The sequence below is a fragment of the Bombina bombina genome, chromosome 4, assembly GCF_027579735.1.
Source record: "Bombina bombina isolate aBomBom1 chromosome 4, aBomBom1.pri, whole genome shotgun sequence".
NCBI lineage: Eukaryota > Metazoa > Chordata > Amphibia > Anura > Bombinatoridae > Bombina > Bombina bombina.
The window spans coordinates 506,552,206-506,573,176 of record NC_069502.1 but is presented as its reverse complement, the minus strand read 5'-3'; the positions used below and the strand labels follow the sequence as shown (position 1 = coordinate 506,573,176).

Sequence of the window (20,971 nt, the reverse complement as noted above, 5' to 3'; positions counted from 1 at the left end):
TGTGGTTAACTTCTTATGACTTTTTCAGTTTATTCCCTTAACTAAAAAGCATAAAATCTACAGTAGAAGTATAAAAGGGAAAAGCAAAATGAAGCGTGAAAAGGTCAATTGATGTGCTAAACAGATATATTTCAAGGAAAGAGGAAAACATGCATACATTTACATAAACAGTTAATAACCTTGTACCAGCAAATTTCACAGTTTTCCTAATATACGCAAGACATGTTTTTCATGAATGTACATTTTTAATGTTCAGTAGTGTATGCAAATGCATGTACAGATACCTATTTAATACATATTCTTTCCTGCTGTGTACATGGTATTAAATTTAGTGTCTGCTAAAGCAGATAGAAAATCACATTTGCAAACAAGTTTGGTTTTTGTTTGTTTTTTTAATTCAAAAGTGTAATATTGCACTGTACAATCTGGTACTGAAAGCAACTGACACTCAAATGATAAATAGTGCAGCTTTAAAGGGACATTAAACACTAAATACATGCTAGATAGAATGATGCATTCAAAGAAAAAATTAGTCCATGAGTAACATGTAGATGTATTTTTTAAAGTTTCATTAGTTGTTTAAAAAGTGACAAAATAAGTGTAAAGTTTTAGTGTCTATAAAACACTGGGAGCTGCCATGTTGTAACTTGTGTTACCTTCTCTGCTGTGGCCAATTAGGGTCAGTTATAAATAAGTCACTAGAGTGTGCAGCCAATGGTTGTGCTGGATTTAACAGTGTTCTGCACTTCCATTTCTAACAGGAACTGAAAAGCTCACAATTTCAGAATGGAATTACAGGAAAAGAGGACAAAATAAATAATGAAAGTATATCGCAGAGTTGTTTTATTTATCATTTTATATTACCATCTCAAAGTGTTTAATGTCCCTTTAATACTAATTTATTCAAAAACTAAAGTGGTTTGGAGTCTAACAACAATGGATTCCTAGCTATCCATATTATCAGCCATTTTACAAACACTGTATAAACAGATCTAGTTACTAACATGGACATTATTTTGCTGCCATTGATTCTCAGTTTTCTTGTAATTCTCCTCTTTTTAATATGTTCATTATAAATACAGCTTTTTAGTTCAGCACAAAATAACAAATAACTCTTACGAATATAATACTGTTTGCACTTTACAACCTCAAAACTGCTTTTTGACTGCTACTGACATAAAATGCAGAGATCATTTCAAACATTAATACAGTTGTTTATGCCTTAAATATCTTAAATCCAGAAATCCTACAGTAGTTGTTTAAGAATGTCATCTAAGAAATTTAAAATAAAAAAAAAACCTATTAAGCAAAGGAATGTGTCCATGTGCATACATTTCTGGGAGTACTTAAACTGCATATCATTTTTACTATCACAGTAGAAGGAATAATTTAGAAAACATATCTGTGATTTTATATAGACACTAAAAACTAACATTATGTTTGCTTAAACTTCAAAGTAATTTTTTGGACTATAAAAACAAATTAAAGGTGAGATTTCTGTCACTTTTATGGAACTCCTAGGTAAAACACAATGTGTTGCTTGCGTACAGCACAACATATACATTTATTCAGAACGTAGCAGCAGCAATGCAGGAAAAACACCTGAAATCAATTAAAGGGACAAGGAAATCAAAATGAAACTTTTATGATTTGGAACATTTTGCATGAGAGAATTCAGGAAAAGAATAAATAGATTGGGAGGTAATATGCTTTTTCTGTCTGACAATATAAATAATGGGTAATAATAATCATTTGATTATTTTAAATATTACATATTGAAGATGAATGTCAAATATACCTATTGGTAGTTAAAGTATCAATTGTTTACATATCAGAGAACATATAAGAAGAAAGTTACTAAAGTTTGCCCTCAACTGAACAAACCAATCAAACAATGTAATTATTTTTAATTGGCACCTTTTCCTGTGATAAGACACTAGGCTGGCAAAGTTATTTACTAATCCATCATGCCCTGCCTTTAATAATATGATTGCTAAATACAATTAGCTTCAAACCTTGTTTAGGTGAAATAAACACTATTGAGTACTCACATTGTTCAAATGAGCAAGTTCAATCTCCACCAAAGAATCAGTAGCTTTAGGCTCTGGATAGATTGTTACCACAATGATCTTAGAATTAACAACAGTGAAATTTCTAAAAAGAAAAAGAAATAAAATTAGTTGTCAGTAAAAAATAAGATTAAAGTTGATTCTGTTGAACTATATTTTGCACACATACTAATTTGAATGCTACAAGTTTACAATTGTGTCTGATCATAATGTAGTTTTTCATCAGGAAATAATAACATTGCAGATGTCTTAACAATGTTGGGGTCAATCACAATTTATTAGCTGGTGAGTTTTTGACTGTTTTGGGGCCTAAAAGGTCACTTTTCATTTTGACGAGATCACAAAAGCACACTTTTGGTTAAAGGGACACTAAACCCAAATTTTTTCTTTGATGATTCAGATAGACAATACAATTTTAAACAACATTCCGGTTTACTTCTATTATAAATTTTGCTTCATTTTTTTAGATATCCTTTGTTGAAGGAATAGCAATGCACATGGGTGAGCCAATCACACGAGGCATCTATGTGCAGCAACTAATCCGCAGTTACTGAGCCTATCTAGATATGCTTTTCAGCAAAGCATATCAAGAAAATAAAACAAAATAGATAATAGAAGTAAATTAGAAAGTTGTTTAAAATTGCATGCTCTTTCTAAACCATGAAAGAAAAAATTTGGGTTTCATGTCCCTTTAACTCCCACAGCCGTATAACTTTTTCAGAGTTCCATTCATTATCAATTTACTTCTCTACAGCTTTTAGCCTTTTCTGATTCTTTTATTAACCCATTTGTGAGCAGGCAGAGAACAGAGGTCTTACACCGCTCACTGTTATTGCCCATCCCTGTATCTTTAATGACTTGCCAAATTGGGTGTTGAGGCTTACAGGAGCCATGTTAGGTTTGTTCTGCTTGAGTGGATGAAATGTCTGCTTTTGAAGCTATCAATAAATGCACAATGCTGTTCCTGATAAAACTAAAGTTTCCATGTGTGGTTTATTACAGCAATGCATGCATTCAAGCAGAATACAAATGTGTGTGTCTGACTGTGTTTGTGTGTACCTAACTAAGTGTGTGATTAACTGTGTATGCATGTCTGGCTATGTGTGTGTGATTGTGTGTGTATATCTGACTATATGTGTGTTTGTATGCATGTCTGGCTATGTGTGTGTGATTGTGTGTGTATGTCTGACTATATGTGTGTGTGTGTGTCTGACTATATGTGTGTGTGTGTGTGTGTGTGTGTTTGTATGTGTATGTCTGACTATGTGTGTGTGATTGTGTCTGTGTATGTCTGACTGTGTGTGTATGCATGTCTGGCTATGTGTGTGTGATTGTGTGTGTATGCATGTCTGGCTATGTTTGTGTGATTGTGTGTGTGAGTATGTCTGATTGTGTGTGTCTCTGTGTGTGTGAGTATGCCTGATAGTGTGTGTGTGAGAGTATGTCTGACTATGTGTGTGATTGTGTGTGTGTGATTGTGTATGTCTGTGTGTGATTAGGTGTGTGTGTATTTCTGACTATGTATGTGTGAGTATTTCTGATGTGGGTATATCTTACTATGTGTGTGTAAGTATGTCTGTGTGAATGTCTGACTAGGTGTGTGTGATTATATGCCTGACTATGTATGTGTAATTGTGTGTGTCTATGTGTGTGTATGTCTGTGTGTGTGATTTTGTGTTTGTGTCAGTCTGTGTGTGTGATTGTGTGTATATCTATGTGTGTGCGATTGTGTGTGTATGTCTGACTGTGTGTATATGTCTGACTGTGTGTGTGATTGTGTGTGTAAGTCTGACTATGTGTATGTGATTGTGTGTTTGTGTCTGACTGTGTGTGTGAATGTATGACTATATGTGTGTGCTTGATTGTGGGTGGATGTCTGACTATGTGTGTGTGTGGATATCTGACTGTGTGTGTGCATGTGTCTGGCTATGTGTGTGTACATGTATGTCTGACTATGTGCGTACATGTGTCTGGCTATGTGTGTTTGATTGTGTGTGGATGTGTCTGGCTGTATGTGTGTGTATGTCTGACTATGCATGTGTGCAGTAGTAGTGCCCTATGTGATATTTTTTAACAAATTGGGTGAATATATTATGTTTTTAAAAATAGCATTTTCCCATGTAAATCATATTTTTCTTTGCCTAATGTGGATAAGCTCATAACTGATGCCCAATGTGGAATGAATAGGTCGGACTTCAGTTTAAAGTAGCAAGCAATTTGTTTGTGTGTGGCATGATGTATGTATGGGTGGCATGGTGTGTGTATTTGTCTGTAAGAGGCATGGTGTATGTAGGTGTCATATAGGGAGAAAAGTATGAAATTAACTGGCCGTGTATAAACAGAAATGGTCTACCTTACTGGTTGCAATTCTCACCAAAATATAACATACTAGTCCTAAAGCCCGTTCACACAGGCCTTTTTTTGGAGTACAGCGGTCCCACCCCCTGCTCTCTCTATCTCCACCTCTCTTTTGTGCTCTCTCCCCCTCTCTTTTGTGCTCTCTCCCCCTCTCTTTTGTGCTCTCTACCCCTCTCTTATGTGCTTTCTCCCCCTCTCTTTTGCGCTCTCTCTCACTCCACCTCTCTTTTGCTCTCTCTCTCCCCCCCTCTCTTTTGCTCTCTCTCTCGCTCCACCTCTCTTTTTTTCTCTCCTTCCTCTCTTTTGCTCCCTCTCCCCCCTCTCTTTTGCTTTCTCTCCCCCCTCTCTTTTGCTTTCCTCCCCCCTCTCTTTTACTCTCTCTCCCCCTCTAATTTGCGCTCTCTCTCCCCATCTCTTTTATACTCTCTCTCCCCCCTCTCTTTTGCGTTCTCTCTCTTTTGCGCTCTCTCCCCCCTCTTTTGCACGCTCTCTCTCCCCCTCTCTTTTGCGCTCTCTCCCCCTCTCTTTTGCACTCTCTCTCTCCCTCTTTTGCTCTCTCTCTCTCCCCCTCTCTTTTGTGCTCTCTCTCCCCCTCTCTTTTGCGCTCTCTCTCCCCCTCTTTTGCACTCTCTCTTCCCCTCTCTTTTGCGCTCTCTCTCTCCCCCCCTCTTTTGTGCTCTCTCTCCCCCTTTCTTTTGTGCTCTCTCTCCCCCCTCTCTTTTGCTCTGTCTCTCTTTCCTTTTTTTTTGCTCTCTCTCTCTCCATCCCTCTCTTTTGCTCTTTCTCTCCATCCCTCTCGTTTGCTCTTTCTCTCCATCCCTATCTTTTGCTCTCTCTCCTCCCTCTCTTTTGCTCTCTCTCCCCCCTCTCTACCCCTCTCTTTTGCTCTCTCTATCCCCCCTGTCTCCCCCCTCTCTTTTGCTCTGTCTCTCTCCCCTCTCTTTTGCTCTATCTCCCCCCTCTCTTCTGCACTTTCCCCTCTCTTCTGCTCTTCCCCCTCTCTTTGGCTCTTTCCCCTCTCTTTAGCTCTTTCCTATATCTTTTTGTCTCCCCCCTCTCTTTCTATTTCTCTCCTCTCTCTGTCGTGCTGACTGTGTCCGGCCACACACCCCGCCACGCCCACCCACGCTCCCCCCGGCCACGCCCACTTTTGCCACAAACAGCATGGATTGTCAGGTAAGGCCAGGTGTGTTATCTCGTGCTGTCTCTACTGCGCATGACACCTGCAGACAAACACACTTGGCCTTTTATATAATAGGATAGGACAATTGTAAACAGAAAAAATGAAGGTGGTGCCTACGGCAGTCTGGTAATACTGGGCTATATATATATGTCTCTAAAACTATTAAGATACAAAATGCGGTGATGTTGAGCCGGGATCTGACGTCAGCAGCCCTGACGCACGCAGCTGACGTGTGTGAACAGTGAGCATGGCTTGCAGGCCTCGAGCCTCCGGGAGTGTACCACAGCCAGCTTGTATGTTCCAGCAGCCCACTAGGCTATCCTCTAGACGGCAGGAGGAGTACCCAGTGGGCAGAAGTTTTCAGCGCTGTGACAGCGCAAGCATCTCTGACCGGCTCACCTTGCACCTCAGCCTGGCGAGGACGACATAGCTCGTGGCGGCCTGGTTCCGCCGGAGATAGACCGCGGCAGAGAGGAGTGGAGAAGCGGCAAAGGGTCGTCCAAAGCACACTGCCATGTGCTGGATCCGGTAACTCTATGTTGGCCCTGATTAAGTCCCCTGGCCAAGGACTGCTTGTTTCTATCTGTTAAACAGGACCGTTGCCTTAAAAACTTATTTCTGACCCTTTGGTAAATAGTGGCTGCCAGTGTGTTATAGCACAGGAGTGGGGCCAGGAAGGCTAAAAGCATTGTGGAGATCTTTTTCTTATCAGCAAAACCGTATTGTGAAGAATAACTTTTTTTTTTTTTTTTTTTTTTAAATGCACAAAGTTAATAGTCCTAAAAATTATGTGTTTTGGAGTATAAGTCTGGGTGTGTAAGAGGGTAGGTGAAACCTGTCTAAGTCCCCTCAGAAAATTGTCAGAAAGGGGGAATAATAAGAAATGAGAAGATCAAATCTTGCCATTCAATAGTCATACAAACTGGAAACAGATTAACTGTGTAACTACCAAGTCCTCCCTCCCAAGCCCACATATCCCAGTGAAGATAATTAGGACTTTGCCGGATTGAGCTTTAACAGCAATTTAGATAAAGCTTATATCCTTCCCCCCATTTGGTATACTGCAATAACAGAAGTGGGTATCTATGCTCCTTTTCCTGAATGGTATAAAAGGCTAATCCAGTCTGGGCCCTAGAGAAGGAGGGTGAAACCTAATAGCCGCATATTAAAGGCTACTGACCTGGTTCAGAAAGCTAGGAAGCGGTGCAGACTTAAGTCCCCCCTTAGGGTGATTGTCCCCAGTGAAGCTAGCCTTAAACCAGAAAGTTCGTGTTTGACTTAAGAGAAGAAAGGGGGAAGGAAGGACTGTGTTCTGGACAGATGGGTGCTTAAAGCAGTGACTTATCCCTTCTTGGTGTTCCCACATGTTGATGCAATGACTAAAATGTATTAACTGTTAGCTGAAATGTAATGCTTTTTTCTAAAATCTTATTGTCATATATATCTGCCTATATCATTGGAAAATATTCTATGTGAAGCAAAGGCCTATTGCCAGATAGAAAATCTTGCTGCTGGTCAATCAAATATAGATTTTTCTTTTCTTTTTTTTTTTCTCCTATTTTTTTTTTTTATGTAATTTAGTAAGTACACTAAAGGTTATTTTCCAGGTTGAAGAAATATATTCACACTGTGACAGGTAGACAGGTAGACACAGATTTATTTCATCCTGTATTTATTAGAATAATGTCAGGTTGTCTTAGATAACATAACTGACCATGTGTTAGAAATGTAAAATCAAGAAAAAAACTGTCTAGTTGATCTGTGCTTTTGGTACAAGGTTTTGGCTATATAATTTGGGAACATAGATATTTGTAAAGTAAGTTTCCCCAAAAGTGCTAATTCCTTGTTCAAATATTAGCTACGTAGTAACTTAGCCTACTAAACGTACTGTTTTTTGATTGTCAAGGTCTCCAGTTGGGTGATTATACTAATTAAGATCCTCCTGAGACAAGGAGTCTAGCTAACTTTCTGGGGTCTATATTAGAAGTGAACTGTCAAGCTTGTACACTAATACTCTGGCCTAAAGGTGGAATTCTCTCTGTTAGCATAAGTTCATAGAGCTCACACCACCCCTGTATACACATCCACTTATTTGCACTAATTTCCACTTGTGGATCTTCTTTTTTTTTTTGCATTTCACATTTCACTTCCTCTCTCTCAGTAAAACACTAGAACCTATACCTCACCTATAATCTTTTGGAATTTTTTTTTCACCTTACCTCATTCTTCACTCACTCTTCACTTTTTCCTCTTTTTTTTTCTTTTTTCACTTTATATGGAGAAATTCGTACACATAGCTAAAAATAAATCGCCCACGATGCCACCCAAAAAAGATAAACACAAAGTTAAAACCCACACTTCATTATCCCAAGATAGCATAACAGAGGAACCCGCTAGTCTTCAGACAAACTTAGACGTCCAACAACTGGTAGAGCAATTCTCACTATCTATGTTACTACATTTAGAGTTGATTAGACAAGATGTAGCAGCTCTGTCAATGGAAGTAAGGCAGTTCAATAATAGGTTAGATGAAGCAGAGGCTAGAATCTCTGAAATTGAAGATAGACTGAACTCACAAGAGCAAGATTCTAAACACTATGATCTGACAATTAAAAAATTACAAGATAGACTGGACGATCTAGAAGACCGTTCCAGACGCAATAACTTGAGAATAGTAGGTGTTCCTGAAACCCAAGAATTTGCTGATCTTAATAATTTTATGGATGAAATTTTACCAAACCTATTGGAGATGCCTATTAGCCGAGCCAAAATAATGATTGAAAGAATCCATAGAATAGGACCTGAAAAAAAAGACCTGATGGTACTATAATAAATAGATCCATAATTGTGAAATTCTCGCACTTCCAAGACAAAGTTGCTATCATGAGTTATTATAGGAAGAAGAAAGCCACAGTTCTTGTAAACGATAAAAAAATCTTTTTATTTCAAGATTACTCAAGTGAGACTTCTAATCGCAGAAAGGAAATGGCTCCGTTTTGTTCTAAACTAATAGAGAAAGGTTTTAATGCTTTTCTATTATACCCAACCAAGATTAAAGTACTGAAGTCTGGAGCATGGTATGTTTTGTCTAACAGGGCGGAAGTCAATTCCTTTCTGGATAATATCCAGGATTAACTGGTGATAACTGATTAAGAATTAAACATATCCACTCTTAGGTAAATCCCTTGATGTAAGAAATGGCAATACCAAAGAGCCAGAATGAAAGGGTTTCAAAGAGTTTTTATCTGAAAGGAGGGTTTGTTCCTCCCTTTTTGTTCCTTTTTTTTTTTTCTCTCTCTTTTTCCCTTTCCTTTTCCTAGCTTCCTCCCAGTTTTTGCGAAAGGCCGTTGGTTATTTTGTGTGTAGTACACAAATAAAATATGAGTGATCAAGTGATCAATTTGGTTTCATGGAATGTTCGCGGAATAACAACTCCTATTAAGCGAAAAGCCATTTTGAAGCACTTAAAGGGATGTAATGCGCAAATTGCTTTTTTACAAGAAACATATCTCTTAACCAATGAAGCCATTAAACTTAAATCAGGTTGGGTCGGTGAAGTAGTGGCCTCCTCAGGCACTAGAAGGAAGAGGGGAGTAGCAATACTGTTTCATAAAAATTTAGACTACAAAATACTACACAAGCATATAGATGAAGAGGGTAGAATGATTATAGTTCAGGTAATTATAGCTAACCATAAATACACGCTCTGTAATATTTACGCTCCAAATAATGGAGACAAAGAATTCTGGAAGAATCTAACAAAAAAGCTAACAAATTATTTAGATGATGGTCTGATTATCGCAGGTGATCTAAACTTAATTACGCAATACCCCCTGGATCGCTTACATAGAACTAATAGTATGAAACAAAAAAAAATAATAAAAGTTATAAGGCTGAGACAAAGATATTAAAAAAATTTAAAAAAACGCTAAGCTTGGTGGACATCTGGAGATTGCAATATCCCGATCTAAAAGAATATACATGTGAATCTAAAACCCACAAAACTTTTTCACGTATTGATTACTTCTTAATAGATAAAAAAATAGCAGGTAGGATACCAAGGGCTGTCATTTCTGCAATCATTTTGTCAGACCATGCCCCTATCACATTACAACTGCAAACTAACCTGGTAAAAAGATCTTTTCTCTCATTCAGCTTTCCAAAATATCTTATCAACAATTCTAAATTCAAAAACTGGCTAAATGAAAAATGGAAACAATATATCCAGATTAATAAAAATTCAGTACAAAATCCTGAAATTTTATGGCAAGCCTCTAAAGCGGTATTGCGGGGAGAAATGAAGGCATACTTTAAAAAAAAGAATAATGAGCGCAATACACAACTTACTAATCAATTAGCTAACGCATATAATACCTATTTAAGGGATTTGTCAAGTGGAGGCTGGAGTGCATACCAGCAAGCAAAGAGGGAAAGGGAAATCTTTTTACAGCAGAATGCTGCATCAGAAATTGTTAAAACATCGGCAAAATACTACAGATATGGGGGGAAAATGGGCAAATGCCTCTCTAATTTGGTAAAAGCAACTAAGGGCTCAAGAACTATCTTTGCAATTAAAAGTGATAAGAAAAGATTAACCCAACTTAATGATATTAGCACTGAATTCCTAAAACATTATAAGCAAATCTTCTCATCCTCCGTAAGCAATGAGGATAATAAGAAAAAGTTCTGGGAGTTATGTAACCTACCAAATCTAAGAGAGGAAGAGCTAACAGAACTAAACAGTCCAATTTTGCAGGAGGAAGTTGAGAAAATAATTAATCATTTAGCGTGCAACAAAGCAGCAGGGCCTGACGCACTCCCGAATGAATATTATAAAATTCTTTATAATAATATTATAACACATCTGGTTGATTTATTTAATTATTTTTACATTAAAGGGGCAAGTCCATCTAAAGAATTTACTAAGTCAACAATCATTTTAATTCCCAAAAAAGGTAAAGACCCTGAATCTCTAGATGCTTATCGCCCAATCTCACTGCTTAATTCTGACTATAAGATACTGACAGCAATAATAACAACAAGACTTCAGAAGTTATTACCGACCTTAATACATAGCGACCAAACAGGTTTTATGAAGGGCAGGTCCTCTTTTACCAATTTAAGGAAACTGCTCCTAACTGTGGACTATTATAATGCTCAAGCTAAAGATAACACATTTTTAGGCGATGATAAGGCAGTGATCGCCATAGATGCCGAAAAAGCTTTCGACGCAATAGAATGGCAGCACCTTTTTAGTTCTCTAGCTCGTTTTGGCCTAATAGGTAATTTTCTCAAATTTATTTATAAATTATACGATAATCCATTTTCGGCACTGGTGGTAAATGGTTTACTCTCTGAAAGTTTCAAATTGAACAGAGGGACGAGACAAGGATGTCCGTTATCTCCACTGTTGTTTAATCTATGTATAGAACCATTGGCATCAGTGCTGAGGAATAACATGCAAGGCATTAAAGTAGGCTCCAAAGAGCTTAGAATATCCCTTTATGCGGATGACTTATTGGTGTTTATCAGTAAAGCAGACGAAAATATTCCAAAACTTTTGAAAATTCTTGATAGTTTTAGTACTTTCTCAGGTTATAAGGTAAACCTACAAAAATCTGAAATACTATGGGTCCAAAAATCAGGTAACTACAAAGGTGAATGCTTATTTAAGGAAGTGGAAAGTTTGAGGTATTTAGGGATTAATGTTAATAGATCTCCAGAAAAATGGTACGAGGAAAACTTTGTAGGATTAATCAATAAATCGGAAAATGACTTATCAAGATGGATTAATTTCCCGCTTACACTAGCAGGCAAAATAAACCTAGTTAAAATGACTATTCTCCCTAAATTCCTATATATAATGCAGAACATGCCTTTGTTTATTAAATCTTCTGATCTCAAAAGAATGAATAAAGCTTTTAGGCTTTTTTTGTGGGGGAAAGATAAAGTCAAACTATCTGTAAATAAACTCGTTCTTGAGAGAGATTCGGCGGGATTTGGCTTTCCCTGTCTCCAAAAATATAACTGGGCTTGCTTGGTTAAAATTATTCCAGATTGGCTAGTGGATGTAGGACATTTTCAAATAAAAGAGTTAGAACAGGACCTTTTTTGGCCTTTCTCTTTAAAAGCTCTTATACATTTAAATACACCTAAACTACCTACTATATTGAAAAGGATGTGCACTTTCAAAAACCCTATTATCGCATGGCATAAGATTTGTAAGCTTATAAAAACTGATTATAGCTACTCTAAATATCTACCTATTATAGGCAATCCTGAATTTACAGAGGGGATAAACAAGATCTTTAAAAACTGGCAGGTTAGGGGCCTGTCCTATTTCGATCAATGTATTAACCGAGAGTCTGGAAATCTCCACTCATTTGAAAGTATTAAAACTAATTTTCAAGTCGATAACAAAGATTTCTTTGGATATCTACAAGTGAGACACTACTTGAATTCTAAGAAATCTAGTTTTGATAATATGAGTTGGGAGGGTCTGTATACAGGGATCGCCCTCTTCCGTGCTGGTGTGCATTCCATCTCCTACCTGGTATAAGCTGCTAATACAAAAAGAAGGAGAGAAGCATCTTACTTGCTTGGCACAAAGATGGTCACTTGATATACCAGGGATTGATACTGATGCAATAAGCAAAAGTCTTTTGAGGGCTTGGCAAGCTTAGCTTGGAGAGAGTCGCAACTAAAATTGATTAATCGTACATATGTAACGCCCCACGCATTGAATCTCTGGAATACAAATCAGTGTTATGCTTGCTGGAGATGTAATTTCCCGAAGGCTAACTTGATCCATTGTATTTGGAGCTGCCCAAAGGTTGCTTCCTTCTGGGCCAAAATTTCATTTTGGCTTTCAAAAATATTCAGGCAAAAGATTAATCTTAAATTAGATGACATCATTTTGCTACTTGAAAGGACACCCTTGGTATCTAATCTGAATAAAATATTGATAAATTTTACAGTTTTGTGTGCCAGGAACACCATCTTTGCGTCCTGGAAATCGAAGAGTTCTCCAAGTTTTGTGCAATTTCTAAACAATTTACATCTAAAATTAACTTTTGAACAGTATGATACATCAATCGATTCAGAACAGGAGATTAAAAGATTTCTTAATAAATGGATTAATTTTTTACAAAGCTTACCAACAGATATACAGAAACAATATATATTCCCGTTTAGAAACTCTGTTCCTGTTTTGGAAGCATGTCTTAGAGGTGAACTCCCTAATTGAGGGTATTGGAGATGAGAGGTAAGGCTCGGAAGAGGAAAGTCTTTTTTTAGTTTTTTTTTTTTTTTCTTTTTCCCCTTCTCTCTTTTCGTATCTTGTTTGGTCCTGTTTTGTTTTGTTTTGTTTTGTCTAGTTGTTTTAAATTTTGTGTTTTGATGAATTAGCTACGGTGCTGTTCTGGTCGGCCGGGGCTCAGCCGACCAGTTACGAGAATAACTGTGCAATATAACACAATATTTTTTTTTGGTTTCATAGACCTGATCATACAAGAAGTAAAAAAGTTTGAGAGACTGGATTACAGAGATTCTGTGCCTAATATATTTTAGTTGAACTCTAGTCATATTTAATTGCGTTAAAGACAATGTATATTGTGTTTATAACCTCAGCCGCTGGAGCCGGGGTTATAAGTTTCTTTTTCCCCTTATTGTCTTTTTTTTTTTTTTTTTTCTTCTCTTTTTTATTTTTTGTGCATTTATACACCCTGTGTGGTGTTAATTGTGACTGTAGCTGACTATGTATAAAACAATAAAAATGATGTTAAAAAAAAAAAAAAAAGATACAAAATGCAAAGAGGAGCAATATATGAATGTCCAAACAAATGTAATAACCATTAAAACATATAACTTAAAACAACATCACATATCACTGTGTGTGTGAATGTATGACTATATGTGTGTGTTTGATTGTGGGTGGATGTCTGACTATGTGTGTGTGTGTGTGTGTGTGGATATCTGACTGTGTGTGTGCATGTGTCTGGCTATGTGTGTGTACATGTATGTCTGACTATGTGTGTGTTTGGATATCTGACTGTGTGCGTACATGTGTCTGGCTATGTGTGTTTGATTGTGTGTGGATGTGTCTGGCTGTTTTTGCTCTCTCTCTCCATCCCTCTCTTGTGCTCTTTCTCTCCATCCCTCTCTTTAGCTCTCTCTCTCCCCCCTCTCTTTTGCTCTCTCTCTCCCCCCTCTCTCCCCCCTCTCTTTTGCTCTCTCTCTCACCCCTCTCTTTTGCTCTATCTCTCCCCCTCTCTCCCCCCCTCTCTTTTGCTCTGTCTCTCACCCCTCTCTTTTGCTCTCTCTCCCCCCACTCTTCTGCACTTTCCCCTTTCTTCTGCTGTTTCCCCTTTCTTCTGCTCTTTCCCCTCTCTTTAGCTCTTTCCCCTCTCTTTAGCTCTTTCCTATCTCTTTTTGTCTCTCCCCCTCTCTTTCTATTACTCTCCCCTCTCTGTCGTGCCGACTGTGCCCCGCCCATGCCCCCACCGGCCACTCCCACTTTTGCCACAAACAGCATGGATTGTCAGGTAAGGCCAGGTGTGTTGTCTCGTGCTGTCTCTACTGCGCATGACAGCTTCGGACAAACACACTTGGCCTTTTATATAATAGGACAGGACAATTGTAAACAGAAAAAATGAAGTTGGTGCCTACGGCAGTCTGGTAATACTGGGCTATATATATATATGTATGAGCAATATATGAATGTCCAAACAAATGTAATAAACATTAAAACATATCCTTAAAACAACAAATAAAGACACTAGTGTCAATGACAATAGCATATAAAAGCATAAAAAATATAGCGAATCATGTCCGCTGCATACGCTCTCTGCATTTATCATTGCACCAGCAGTTCTTGTGAACTGCTGGTGCAATAGTGCCCCCTGCAGATTCGTGGCCAGTCAGCCGCTAGCAGGGGGTGTCAGTCAACCCAATCGTATTCGATTGGGTTGATTTCTGTCAATTTCTGTCCGCCACCTCAGAGCAGGCGGACAGGTTATGGAGCAGCGGTCTTACGGAGCTTGATAAATATGCCCCATAGATCCAAATCCACTATCCTATGGTATCCTTCTAACAGTATGTACGTGTCATGATGTGTGTATGGCACTGTGTGAGTGTGTATGATGTGGTATGGTATATAGGGGTCCGACAACTGGTTTAGTACGGGACCAAAACATTTCTAGTGGAGGTTCTGGTCACCATCTGCTTAAGTACTGGCAGACAGCATGCAGTCTTAGGGCATTTTATTTAAATTGATTTGTCTTATTAATTTTATTTGTATCAGCTTTCTGTCTTCATATGATAAAGGAAGAATGATCAGTGAACGTTTTTTTAAAAGGGAAATTCTTCTTGGTAAATGGGCTTTTGCGTGAGATCATGCCTTTGTGAGAGCAAATTCTAAACATGTTAATGACTGTTTTACAGTTCTTGCTCCTACATTTTTTAACTCCCTTAACAAAGGTGTAAACTCATTTATAAATTGATTAATGTTGGTGTAAGAACTATAAAATGCACTGTTGTGAATGTGTTTGGATTATGCGCTCATGAAGTCATTGAGCAAACGTGCCCAATATCCTATATAAATAGAAACATACGACTAGATTATGAGTTTTGCGGTAAAGAAAAAAAGCAGCGTTATCAGGTCCGAACGCTGCTTTTTTACGCCCGCTGGTATTACGAGTCTTGCAGTTATAGGTGTACCGCACACTTTTTTCGCCTTACCGCAAATCAACTTACGTAAATTGCGTATAGTCTTTTTTCTATGGGAATTGCATAGCGCCAGTATTACAAGTTTGTCCTGGAAGGCCAAAAAGTGAGCGGTACACCCTCTACCACCAAGATTCCTAAAGCATTTTAAAGTCACTAGTTATTAGTTTTATTAACCCCTAAACTGAGGCCCTCCCACATTGCAAACACTATAATACAATTTTTAACCCCTAATCTGCTGCTCCGGACATCGCTGCCACTATTAAAAACATATTAACCCACTAAACAGACGCACTCCCGCCTTGCAAACATTAGTTAAATATTATTAACCCCCTAATCTGCCATCCCTAACATCGCTGCCACCTACCTACATTTATTAACCCCTAATCTGCCGTCCCCAACGTCGCTGCCACTATACTAAAGTTATTAACCCCTAACCCTAAGTCTAACCCTAACCCTAACACCCCCTAACTTAAATATAATCAAAATAAATCTAAATAAAACTTACTATCATTACCTAAATTATTCCTATTTAAAACTAAATGCTTACCTGTAAAATAAACCCTAAGCTAGCTACAATATAACTAATAGTTACATTGTATCTAGCTTAGGGTTTATTTTTATTTTACAGGCAAGTTTGTATTTATTTTAACTAGGTAGAATAGTCACTAAATAGTTATTAACTATTTAATAACTACCTAGCTAAAATAAATTCAAATTGACCTGTAAAATAGAACCTAACATAAGTTACACTAACACCTAACACTACACTACAATTAAATAACTTACCTAAATTAAATACAATTAAATAAATTAAATACAATTAGCTAAATTACAAAAAAAAAACACAACTAAATTACAGAAAAAAACCCAACAAATTGCAAGATATTTAAACGAATTATACCTAATCTAAGAGCCCTATCAAAATAAAAAAGCCCCCCCCCCCAAGTAAAAAAAAACCCTAGCCTAAACTAAACTATCAATAGCCCTTAAAAGGGCCTTTTGTGGGGCATTGCCCCAAAGAAACCTTTACCTGTAGAAAAAAAATACAAACAGCCCCCCAACATTAAAACCCACCAGCCACACAACCAACCCCCCAAATAAAACCCTAACTAAAAAAAAACCTAAGCTCCCCATTGCCCTGAAAAGGGCATTTTGATGGGCATTGCACTTAAAAGGGCATTTAGCTCTATTGCGCCCAAAGCCCTAACCTAAAAAAAAAAAAACCCACTCAATACACCCTTAAATATTTAAACTGATTACACCTAATCTAAGAGCCCTATCAAAATAAGAAATAAAAAAAACAAAATAAAAAAAAAACCCTAGCCTAAACTAATTAATAGCCCTTAAAAGGGCCTTTTGCGGGGCATTGCCCCCAAAAAATCAGCTCTTTTACCTGTAAAAAAAAAAGTAAAAAAAAACCCTAGACTAAACTAAACTATCAATAGCCCTTAAAAGGGCCTTTTGTGGGGCATTGCCCCAAAGAAACCTTTACCTGTAGAAAAAAAATACAAACAACCCCCGACAAAAAAAACCACCACCCACACAACCAAACCCCCAAATAAAATCCTAACTAAAAAACCTAAGCTCCCCATTTCCCTGAAAAGGGCATTTTGATGGGCATTACCCTTAAAAGGGCATTTAACTCTATTGCTGCCCAAAGCCCTAACCTAAAAAAACCCCCACCCAATACACCCTTAAAAAATCCTAACATTAACTCCCGAAGATTCACTTACTGGGAGAAGTCTTCATCTAAGCGACAAGATGTCCTCAATGAAGCTGGCAGAAGTGGTCCTCCAGACGGGCAGAAGTGGTCATCCAGACGGCATCTTCTATCTTCATCCATACGACGCGGAGCGGCTCCATCTTCAAGACATCCGGCGCGGAGCATCCTCTTCCAACGACGGCTTCTTGCTGAATGAAGGTAACTTTAAATGACGTAATCCAAGATGGCGTCCCTTATATTCCGATTGGCTGATAGAATTCTATCAGGCAATCGGAATTAAGGTTGAAAAAATCCTATTTGCTGATGCAATCAGCCAACAGGATTGAACTTCAATCCTATTGGCTGATCCAATCAACCAATAGGATTGTGCTTACATTCTATTGGCTCATTGGAACAGCCAATAGAATGCAAGGTCAATCCTATTGGCTGATTGCATCCGTCAATAGGATTTTTTCAACCTTAATTCTGATTGGCTGATAGAATTCTATCAGCCAATCGGAATCTAAGGGACACCATCTTGGATGACGTCATTTAAAGGTACCTACATTCAGCAAGAAGATGTCATTGGAAGAGGATGCTCCGCGCTGGATGGATGAAGATAGAAGATGCTGTCTGGATGAAGACTTCTGCCCGTCTTGAGGACCACTTCTTCCCATCTGGAGGACAACTTCTAGCAGCTTCGTTGAGGACATCTTGCCGCTTGGATGAAGACTTCTCCCGGTAAGTGAATCTTCGGGAGTTAGTGTTAGGATTTTTTAAGTGTGTATTGGGTGGGGTTTTTTTTAGGTTAGGGCTTTGGGCAGCAATAGAGTTAAATGCCCTTTTAAGGGTAATGCCCATCAAAATGTCCTTTTCAGGGAAATGGGGAGCTTAGATTTTTTTAGTTAGGATTTTATTTGGGGGTTTGGTTGTGTGGGTGGTGGGTTTTTTTTGTCGGGGTTGTTTGTATTTTTTTTTACAGGTAAAAGAGCTGATTTTTTGGGGGCAATGCCCCACAAAAGGCCCTTTTAAGGGCTATTGATTAGTTTAGGCTATGGTTTTTTTTTTATTTTGTTTTTTTTTTTTTCTTATTTTGATAGGGCTCTTAGATTAGGTGTAATCAGTTTAAATATCTTGTTATTTGTTTTTTATTTTCTGTAATTTAGTGTTTGTTTTTTGTAATTTAGCTAATTGTATTTCATTTATTTAATTGTATTTAATTTTGGTAAGTTATTTAATTGTAGTGTAGTGTTAGGTGTTAGTGTAACTTAGGTTAGGTTTTATTTTACAGGTACATTTGTATTTATTTTAGCTAGGTAGTTATTAAATAGTTAATAACTATTTAGTAACTATTCTACCTAGTTAAATTAAATACAAACTTGCCTGTAAAATAAAAATAAACCCTAAACTAGATACAATGTAACTATTAGTTATATTGTAGCTAGCTTAGGGTTTATTTTACAGGTAAGTATTTCATTTTAAATAGGAATAATTTAGGTAATGATTGTAGGTTTTATTTAGATTTATTTTAATTATATTTCAGTTAGGGGGTGTTAGGGTTAGGGTTAGACTTAGGTTTAGGGGTTAATAAATTTAGTATAGTGGCGGCTACGTTGGGGCAGCAGATTAGGGGTTAATAACATTATGTAGGTGTCGGCGATGTTGTGGGCAGCAGATTAGGGGTTAATAAATTTAATGTAGGTGTCGGCGATGTTGGGGGTGGCAGATTAGGGGTTAATAAGTGTAATATTCAGGGTGTTTAGACTCGGGGTTCATGTTAGGGTGTTAGGTGTAAACATAAAATGTGTTTCACCATAGGAATCAATGGGGCTGCGTTACTGAGTTTTATGCAGCTTTTTTTAAGGTGTTAGACTTTTTCTCAGCTGGCTCTCCCCATTGATGTCTATGGGGAAGTTGTGCACGAGCACGTATAACCAGCTCACCGCTCACTTAAGCAGTGCTGGTATTGGAGTGCAGTGTGGAGAACAATTTTGCTCTACGATCACTTCTTGCCTGTTAACTCTGGGTTGATAAAAACCTGTATAACCAGCGCTGCAGGTAAGTGAGCGGTGAGAATAAACTGCAAGTTAGCACCGCACCCCTGTTACCGCACAACTCGTAATCTAGGCGATAGATATTGACGGCAGATAAGAGCCATAGGCCCAGCAAGTCTGTCCGATATTACCTAACAGTATAAACTTATCTAGTTTGTAGGATAGCCTTATGCTTGTCCCAGGCATTTTAAAGACCCCCACAGTGTTTGTCATTACTACCTCTTGAGGAAATTTATTCCATAAATCAATTGCTCTTTCTGTAAAGAAGTGCTTTCTCAAATTACTCCTGAATCGACTACCCTTCAGCTTGAGATCATGACCCCTTGTTCTTGAATCTTCCATTTTATGTAGAATACCCATAGCCTAAGCCCTTTAATCTACTTGGAAATTGCTATCATATCACCTCTTTCCCTTCTCTCCTCTAAGCTATACATATTTAGGTATGTATAAATGGCATTTATATTATTTAGTAGCGATTAGTATGGAGTTGAATAGGTTAATTTCACACATGTAAATGAGCATTACCCTTACACACTGAATAAAGGAGATCATTTAAAAGAACGTTACTGTAACCGTAATAGGTGTGATAGGGCCATTGTATAAGTCAGTTTCAGGTAGATTCACAATTTTTTTCCTGATAAGTATTTAACACACAAAAACATGTTTACGGAAACTTTCCTGTTGAAAACAGGGTTTTAACATGAATCCATTTTGGATTGTGAGCACTCAAAATACACGCTGACCAAATTGGTTGAAAACCAAAAAGTTGTTTTTTAGGAGCAAATAGCCAATAGATTGTGATCAATCCCATTGAAAACTATCGGCTATATTGTCAGTAATGGTGTGCAGTGCTAACGCACAGTTTTTCCTTACCGCTCACCTACAGTAATGCTGGTATTACGGGTCTTTAGAAACCTGGCTTTAGCCGCAAAAAAGTGAGCGTAGAGCAGAATTTAGCTCCACATCTCACCTCAATACCAGCGATTTCTCCATAGGAATCAATGGGGCAGAGCTGGCTGAAAAAAAACCTAACACCTGCAAAAAAGCAGCATTCTGCTTCTAATGCAGCCCCATTGATTCCTATGGGGAAACACATTTATGTCTAAACCTAACACCCTAACATGAACCCCGAATCTAAACACCCCAAATCTTACACTTATTAATGCCTAATCCGCCGCCCCCGACATCGCCAACACCTGCTTTATATTATTAACCCCTAATCTGCTGCTCTGGACACCGCTGCCACCTACATTATACTTATGAACCCCTAATCTGCTGCCCCCAACATCGCCAAACCCTACATTATATTTATTAACCCCTAATCTGCCACCCCCAATGTGACAACACCTACCTACAATTATTAACCCCTAATCTGCCGCCCCCAATGTCGCCGCCACTATAATAAAGTTATTAACCCCTAAATCTAAGTCTAACCCTAACACCCCCTAGCTTAAATATAACTTAAATACATCTAAATAAATATTCCTATCATTAAATAAATTATTCCTTTTATAAACTAAATACTTACCTATAAAATGAACCCTAAGCTAGCTACAATATAACTAATAGTTACATTGTAGCTAGCTTAGGATTTATTTTTATTTTACAGGCAACTTTGTATTTATTTTAACTAGGTACAATAGTTATTAAATAGTTATTAACTATTTAATAAGTTCCTAGTTAAAATAAATACAAATACACCTGTAAAATAAAACCTAACCTATGTTACAATTACACCTAACACTACACTATAATTAAATAAATTACCTAAATTAACTACAATTAATTACAATTAAATTAAATAAACTAAAAGTTTGAAAAAAAACAAAACACTAAATTACAGAAAATAATAAAATAATTACATTTTTTTAAAACTAAT

General features: G+C 37.5%; 1 protein-coding gene across 1 annotated transcript in view; it reads right to left on the bottom strand.

Annotated features, from left to right (window-relative positions):
• The window catches only part of ADGRB3 (adhesion G protein-coupled receptor B3), a 1,326,607-nt gene that overhangs the window by 534,182 nt on the left and 771,454 nt on the right, over positions 1-20,971 (bottom strand). The window contains exon 15 of the mRNA XM_053710414.1: positions 2,052-2,154. Within this exon, the coding sequence (XP_053566389.1) occupies positions 2,052-2,154 (103 nt within the window). The remainder of the gene's footprint in view (positions 1-2,051; positions 2,155-20,971) is intronic.